Genomic DNA, 8,533 nt, shown 5'->3' with positions numbered 1-8,533 from the left:
ATGTGTCTATGTATGCTGGTGTTGTATGTTTGTGTCATTTTGATACATGTGATAGCTCATTCTTACAGTGTTCGGCTAACCTTCTTGAAATTAGTTTGTGAGAATCCACCAACATCTATAATACTATTGCCTGAATACTTAATCGAATCCACTAATTAATTCATCTATTACCTGTTTTAAGGCATTCTTTTCTCATATTTAAATGTGTTTCTAGTCATAAAAGAAATGCAATACTGCAGGGTTTTGTTCATACTTCCCCCGCCCAAAAATTTGCTCCGTCCTCAGTTTTTGAAACCGAAGTGCTCATGAGGCATCTCATGAGGCATAAATAGTTTAACAGAGGTTCAGCTGAGGGGAAAAGGAAGGCTCGTCAGTTTCATTGCAATTTTGATTCGCCTCAAAGGCAGCAGTGAGTTCTAACAATTACAAACGGCATCTTTAATATGGTTCTCCTGATAACAGCAATATGAGATCATTTGACAATTTTTTCTCTCTTTCCTTCTCCCTTGTCCACCTTACTCCCTACCTTTCTCCAGGACATCTCCTCCAGGGTGTGTCTCTCTCCCTGGTGGAGCCATGCTGATACTTTAGGGGTTTTTGGGGGGGTTGCCACGTTGCATCATGAAAGGCTACACCCCCCACCACACACGTCACCTCTCGGACTGTGACCCTCCACACTCACCCTCTCGCCTAGATCCATTGTACCCACCTTCGGCTAGCTCCACCCTCTCGCGTCAACCCTACATTGTCCCTTCTTCCAACATGGATCATTATGGAGCCCTGGAGCCCCATCACTTCTCCACTTCGCCCAGCTCAGGTGGTCTTCCCCCAGACTGCTTGATGCCCCTCAGCAATCAGCTGTCCACCAGCAGCACCTTCCCACGTATCCATTACAACTCCCATTTTGAGCAGGATGACTTCTCACCTCCAGGTAGAGACAACATTGGGGGCATCAGCACAGGCACACTGGGTACCTCTATGTCCATCGGTATGGGAATGAACATGGGGCTTGGAGCAGGACGCACAGCCATGATCACCAGTGGATCTGCTACCATATCAGGTCAGCTCAGGACAGGGACATTTCGTACCAAATGCCTGTTCTTACATAATTAATGTAGGTCTTTATTGTATATAGTTGTTACATAACTATGGATACTGTTTATTAATGGAAGGGACTTTTGTAGAGTATCTGTTGAGCAATTTAAATTGGCCAGATTTTCTTGTCCATTTGATGTATCTCCCTAAATAGTTCATTTGCAGTATACAATATTTGTGCTCCATAAAGCCAACTTGCTTCTTTCTGAATATTTAGATAATATACTCGATATATAGTCAGAGCATGACACAAATGATGCTGTTTATTTAACGTATAAAGAGCTTAACAGTCGGCTAAAACATGTATTAAACTCCTCTTTCTCTTTGCATCTAGGCGCAGGGAAGATGAACCGGTTACCAGCTAACCTCCTGGATCAGTTTGAAAAGCAGTTGCCAGGGCAGCGGGATGGCTTCAGCACCTTACAGTTTCATCGTAGCACAGCTGTGGAAACAACTAAACAGCAACAGCAGCGCACCGATAGCCCAGGAAAGATCCGCTACCTGGTCCACTCTGTGCAGAAACTCTTTGCCAAGTCACAGTCACTAGAAAGCTCGGCTATGAAGGGCAACATGAATGGGCGCTCAGGAAGCAGTGCCAATGAGGACAAACACCACCGGCGCAGCAAAAGCAAAGACCGGGCCAAGAATGAGGCCACAGCAAAACGGCGTCCCCGCTCCAACATGTCTGGCTACTGGAGCTCAGATGACCTGGACAGTGATATCATTAATTACAGGAACCCTGTGGCAATGATGACTCTGGGTCGTCAGAGCTCTGCCACAGGGTCAGCGCTGGAAAGCCAAGTGAATTCAAAGTACTTAATGCAAGGCTACAACACCATTAGCGAGCACACACTGAAAGCCTCAAAGAGCAACAATGACCTGAAGCACCAGGGCCTCCTTGCACTCCCAGGTCCTGGGGGAGGAGGAGGAGGAGGAGGAGGAGGAAGAATGGCAGTTGTGGAAGGGAATTATGGGAAGGGTGGGTCCTGGTCCACACTCACACTGGGGCCCAGTAGGCAGTTGTGCCAGAAGGGCTCAGCCACACTGGATCGTTCCCTGCTCAAGTCCAAGTCATGCCAGCAGGAGCTGGCCTGCCATTATCTCCAGGTACGAGGCAGGGTGAGTCTTGGAGTGTACTGATGAGGGCAACTTAAGAAGTCATCCCAGACATATAGAGATGTATCACTGACGCAGAGATATTTCATTGATTAAATATCTCACAGAACCACTGAGGGCTTCATTGCTAACATATATTGCAAACAAGACATAACAACAAAAAAAGCTATTATATTGTGGATGTGAGAAGCTACAGAATACTACAGGTATAAATATTTTTGCATATTAGCAATATATGTTAGACATACAGCTTACATACAGATGAGACAGTACTGACATGACAGATTATAACCTGAACATAATCTCTGTCATATAAATGTTCTCTCTACCATCAGTATTTATGCTTATTATGTTTAATCTGTGAACTGCGTGTAGATGCCCTCTACAGGAGAGTGGAGCGGGACTCTTGGTCGAGGTGAGATTCCATGCAGGCGGATGCGCAGTGGCAGCTACGTAAAGGCCATGGGGGACCTGGAGGACAGCGATGACTCGGACAGCAGCTTGAAACCCTCACCGAAGACTTCTGCGCGCAGACAGAGCTACCTACGCGCCACACAGCAGTCCCTCAGTGACCAGTTCCCTTCCAGAAAGTAAGTGGGCATCCTGCCATTGACATAAATACACCTGCTGACTCGCACACACACATTCAAGCTGTGCTCGTCTGTGTGATTTAGCACAGCTAGCCTCTCCTCTTTTTACATGCTATCTCCCACACCTTCCACTAAACAGAAAAACTGTGTGTAAGAAATGTGTAGAAATATTACACCTCTTGTTTTGTGGATGTTAATAAAATGCACAATTTCAGGTTTCATCACAATGCACAAATATGAATGCTGTGGTTAGGATAAAAGTTACACCCCACTGACATACATGGAAAAAGTAACTACTCAAGGAAATATGAAACCCACAACATGTCATATTCTTGATGACGCTAATTCATATGGAGAAAAGATACACCACATTTATTTTTTGGAGAGAAATTCCACCCCTGCCTGTATAAATAACATCAATATCAGAAAAACAATAAAGTCCAGAAATAGCAGAAAAGCAATAACGGCTGAGAACACGAACAGCCATCCTGCAGTTCTTCAATACTTTTTGTGAGAGACTCATGAAGTCACTAGGGATTCATCAATCTTCTGAATATGTAGTTGTGGGATTCCTGTAAAAGAGATTGTCAAGCAGTTGTCTGATGTTTAGTTTCTGGCAATGCTTGCACATGGCATTCCTGACTGAAGAATTATAATGAACCGCTTTCTGTCTTCCTAAATCCCACGGACATTTGAGGAATTAAGGAAATTTCTTGCTATAATCTAAGCTTTGACCAACCTTTTATAAGCAGCCATATTCTAATTCTTTCTGTTTCTGTTCCTGTAAATAAAATAAAACCACACCCAACAGTCCAACTGTTAACCTGCAGCATTTTACAGAACAAGCTTTATTGCTGGTCATAGGCTTTAAAACTGTCCACAATTATTGAAGTGCAGAGCTTTCATTATTCCATTCCATTAGTATATCTCCCTATCTTATCTAACCCACTTTAAATCCTTTTATGTGTGCGGAATCATTTTCCTCTCCTCTCACCTCTGGTACAACATACCTTCGTCCTTATCAGTAACCCCTGTTACCCTCTTGCCCTCCTCACTTTTAAAATGCCCTCTCTCCCAGCCGTCCGCTGGACTACTCGATGCTCCAGGGGGATCTGGAGGCCCTATGGTCTCCCCTCCGCAGCATTGCCACTCTGCAGCAGATCGGACGCTCCGTAAGGTCAGTGCAGTGAAGAGAAACTGGTCGGCTGCAGCTCCTCACACAGCACACCGGGGGGAGCCGCTTTACCATATACTGCAGCGCTGCCGTTTATCCAGAGACCTGGGTCTACATTCATCCCAGAATATGAGTACAGAGTACCAGTGCTGTGATAAGAGTTAATGCATTTTCTGTTGTGATGATCCGATATCAGATGCTATCATGCCTGAGTGCTCAGTACTCCTGCTATGAGATGATTAATGAGTAAGGCTCTGGATTCTACAACTCTTGAGTGGCTTTCTCTATTGAATTGATCCGCAGTTAGATAGACGTGGAAACTACTCTTTTTTAATGCTGTTACAGTCATAACTCAGTGAAAACCAAATGGGGAAAGCCTGTTCAGAGTTTGTGGCCATCGTTCAACCTCACCCTAGATGCCCTTTTTGGACAAATCACAGGAATGGTCATTTTCACTTTGGTTGGATTCATCATTTGTGTTTAATGTCATTTAAATTATGTTACCAGCCAAATGTGCAGATCAACTACATTTCATAATTCGGCAGACGCTTTTATCCAAAGCAATTACATTCATACAAAGCAGACGAATGTTAAGGGTTTTGCTCAAGGGTCCAGTGATAACAGCTTGGCAGTACTGGGATTCAGACTCACAATCGTCTGAGCAGTAACCCAGAGCCCTAACCACTGAGCCACCTCTGCAACTGATACATCAGTGTGGTCGAATGTGTGCATAGACTGATGGGTTAATGAATAAATAGGTGGATTAAAAAAAACATTTATGTAAAGAATGTATACCACAGCACTGTTGAATTGTCAAATCTGATTGGACAATCAGATAGCTTAGTGTTGATTAATTTTCTATAATAGCACAGAGCAGACATAAATTACAGCTGCAAGACAACTCAGGACTTACTGTATATATTAATGGTGTTAGAGATTGAGATAGATATTGGTTATATTAATAACCACCTCTCTGTAAGGAGATGTTTATTTAACATTTAGCAAAGGAGTCTTGGGTGGTAGAACTTTTTTTTTCACGGTTAGTCAGTTTTATGCCATGGTAGAGGATTTTTTTGCTGTCTGGTTTTTCTGTAACGTGACATGCTGTGTTTTATCTTCAAACATGAAGAGAGAGAAAAAAGAGAGGCCAGAGATGGAAAGGCTGCTATAACTCCTCATAACATTAAATGCACTGATAAACGGGTCAAATGTATAATGTGTCATTCATTTATAAATGGACTTTTTGAATGCTGGAAAACTGCTGTTGTGGAATAAAAGAGGAATAAAATACTTCAGGAAATGCTGTTAGGGGAAAATAATCTTTGGGGTGGTAACAGTAATTCTGCTTCATGTCAGGCCACATCACACCAACCACTATCATTGGTTATTTTCCTGTAACAGCACTAGCCTGTGTTTTATTCCATATATTTGTCTACGTCATAGCATAGAGCTTTTTCCTCATGGCTTAACTTTTTCCATTTGCTTTGTATTTATCAACACACATTACAAGAGTACAGTAATATCAAGAAATGCTTACTGTTACATGGGCAAATTTAAATGTATTCTCTTCTGCTTTGCTCTTCTCTTCTCTTCTTTTCTCATCTCAGTTGTCTTCCATCTCTGCGAGAATTCTCTGGGAATCGCAGTGTGGACAATTTGGACTGTATAGGAGGTTCTGTAAGCTCATCATTCCCACGCTGGGATGATGACGACTTCAGTCAAGGCTGCAGCACACTTGGACGCAACAGCTGCATCAGCCAGGTCGGATGTCTTCTGCATGTTTTGCATGAATGTGCGATATCCTACCCTGTGCAAATCATTAGATCCAATCATAGCTTGACAAGTTGACAAGTGTATGCATTTATAATTTCATAACAGTTTTAGAAACATCGAGGTTCCATGCCTAAGTGGCTGTGAAAAGCCTGTGAGATTAGCCTCTGAGTCATTTCCACCCTGCCTCACTTGTCTCTCTCACCACTTCAGCAGAGTGACAAATGATCAATTAAAGAGGCCTGGTGAAGTGAATGAAATCCACTGGAATGAAATGGCTTTGGCTGTTAATGCTACTGCTTGAATGGTGTTGACAGGATCCTATTCATACAAAGTGAAAGAAATGAAAATCAAATTCACTGTCTACTATTAGAAACATATGATGCTCAGTTGCCACATAGAGTGTGACTCGCTGGCACAACTATTTATTCGAGTAAATTTGCCTCTACGTCGATATTATGTGAATAATTTCCTCCTCTCTTTGCTCTTAAACCTTAAGAGCTTGTTATCGCTTTGCTTATCTTTAATCCGGAGGTTTTTTCCCCTCTCGGTCACTTTATTTAAATACTTGATTCCAAGTTATTTTACTGATAATTACTTTGAAGTGTCTTTAAGATTCACTTCAACTGGTTAAATAGTTTAGTTTAGGATTAAGCAAGACACCAGATAATGCTCATACTGCCACCACTGTCTCCCAGCAACCAGACTTGGGTTTAGTTATAAGGAAATGCCAGCACGGAATCACATACTCACTTATCTTTACTGTGCACCTTCCTCTGTCTCTATAACACCCAACCTGGCAATCCAGGCCAACCGCTCTGGCAGCTGGGATCAACCTGTCTCTGTCTCTTCAGATGCGGGAGTCAGAGTTGAACCAACGCTATGGAGATGACTCCTGTTCAGAATCTATGTTTGGAGAGATGCACGGGCTCACACGCTCTCACTCCCGGGCAGAGGACCCTGATTTGCCTACTTGCTTCCGTTCCCGAAGCCATAGTTACCACCGCGCCATCCAGGCTGGCTGCTCCCAAGATGATGACACAGCATCGCTAGATTCAGATTCGCCACCACCCACTGCTACAACTGTACGCACCTACAGCACCAGCACCGGTGAGTACCAAGTTCACAGAATACATTTAACAAGGGTTCAGCTTATATGACTCGTGCAGATCTTTCTCTAGGAGTTTTGTTTCCAACCCTGTCTAACACTGGTGATTAGCATCTGGGTATTCAAGGTTTGTGTGTGTGATGTAGGAAAATGTACTTTTATGGCAGTCTAGAGGGTTTAAAATGTATGAACTTTTTCATTAAAGGGGTCATTGGAATTGGAAAATATGTGAAAACCGACATCCATCCAGCCACCATACCGCTTATCCTACACAGGGTCGCAGAGAGCTTGGAGACTATTCCATGGTGCTTTGGGCACAAGGTGGGGGGGACACCCTGGGTGGGGTGCCAATGTGTGTGCAGGGTTTGCACACACATTTACACAATACAGAAAGTCTGGAAATATAACACATGCCTTTGGACTGGGGGAGAAAATAGAATACCCAGAGAACCCCCAGCCCCAGGGCTGCGAGATAAATGTGCTAACCACTAAACCACCCTGACACCGGCATTCAGTATTGAATCATTTCATCCCTAACACACATTTCCACCAGATAAACTTTCTCTTCCCGAAAGTTGGAGCAAGGAAGCGAGGAAGGGACGCAAGGAAAAGAAACGAGGAGGTGCGGTGTATAAAATGAGAAGCACCCCTATCTTCATTCACTATTTGCGTCAGACATGGGCGGGAGTCTAGTGATATCACAACGCTCTTGCGTGACAGGATTTTAGGGTTGGCCCATGGCCCCGTGAACCAATCACACACGCGTACTTCCGTGACCGACAGCATGTGTATCCAATGAAGTGCGTCTTCTCCAAACAATACTCCAATGACCAAAAGGAGAGGCGTTTCTCACAATCCTTTCTTTCCGCGACGTGGACCACGATACTGAACGTCTTACGGCAAATAAAATTGGGCTCGTTTAAAAAAAGAATAATAATAAAATAATAATAATAATAAAAAGGCACTGTGAGGCGTGTTAAGAAGTGTTGTTTTAGCGTGGCTCGGGAAGCGTGGTTTCAGGAGGAGATTTATTCCTGAAACACGGATGCGCTGAGATCAAGATACGTGATGGCTGGTAAATAGGTAAATACACAATCTCCTACCATTTAACTATGAGGTGGCGATCTTTTGTGTGTGTGTTTGTATTGTTTTAATCTATCAGATATGTTTAAGTTTCTGGTTCCTGAGGGTATGTGCTAGTTTGGTTGTTCCAGTAATGGATGCTTTCCTCCAGCAGCCGCCTACCTGCCTGTATGACTCTCAGCTCTCTCAGTCTGAGGCAGGATTACACCCAGGTCTGAATGACTTAGAAAAGCGAATGAAATGAATCGACAGGATTTCCCCGGCTTCCTGGAAGGAGTGCAACCTGGGTTTTAACGCTGAAGCCGTTTTTTGTTTTCAAGAAGCCGGTTTTTTGGCGCTCCACTGAATCGATACAGTTTTGGCAGGACACACTACAACAGCACGCTGGGTTTATCATTTTCATTCGTATTTTTATTCTACCTGTATTCATTATGCGAACTGTCTAGCTTTGTGCGAGATATTATTCCTGTCAATATACAACCTTTGAACTGTTCAGAGCACGTGCGCGCGCCTCGAGCTAAACGGGGTGGTGTCAGTCAGCCACGCAGCAGCCCCGCCCACTCACCACAAGAAAAGCCCCGCCCACTTCCTACACAC

At 43.7% G+C, this 8,533-nt stretch overlaps 1 protein-coding gene and 1 long non-coding RNA gene across 2 annotated transcripts in view; both read left to right on the top strand.

The window, feature by feature from the left end:
- Window positions 1-591: 591 nt before the first annotated feature.
- dlgap4b (discs, large (Drosophila) homolog-associated protein 4b) overlaps window positions 592-8,533 on the top strand; it is a 33,148-nt gene continuing 25,206 nt past the window's right edge. The window contains exons 1-5 of the mRNA XM_053683579.1: window positions 592-1,060; window positions 1,430-2,214; window positions 2,587-2,801; window positions 5,583-5,736; window positions 6,600-6,855. Of these exons, the coding sequence (XP_053539554.1) occupies window positions 622-1,060; window positions 1,430-2,214; window positions 2,587-2,801; window positions 5,583-5,736; window positions 6,600-6,855 (1,849 nt within the window). The 5' untranslated portion in view covers window positions 592-621. The remainder of the gene's footprint in view (window positions 1,061-1,429; window positions 2,215-2,586; window positions 2,802-5,582; window positions 5,737-6,599; window positions 6,856-8,533) is intronic.
- The window catches only part of LOC108272051 (uncharacterized), an 11,370-nt gene continuing 10,517 nt past the window's right edge, over window positions 7,681-8,533 (top strand). Inside the window, exons 1-2 of the long non-coding RNA XR_001813980.3 lie at window positions 7,681-7,936; window positions 8,091-8,533. The exon at window positions 8,091-8,533 is cut by the window's right edge and continues 125 nt beyond it. This is a non-coding gene — a long non-coding RNA (uncharacterized LOC108272051). The remainder of the gene's footprint in view (window positions 7,937-8,090) is intronic.

The sequence above is a fragment of the Ictalurus punctatus genome, chromosome 11 (genome assembly GCF_001660625.3).
Source record: "Ictalurus punctatus breed USDA103 chromosome 11, Coco_2.0, whole genome shotgun sequence".
NCBI lineage: Eukaryota > Metazoa > Chordata > Actinopteri > Siluriformes > Ictaluridae > Ictalurus > Ictalurus punctatus.
This window is presented reverse-complemented; position numbering and strand designations above follow the sequence as displayed.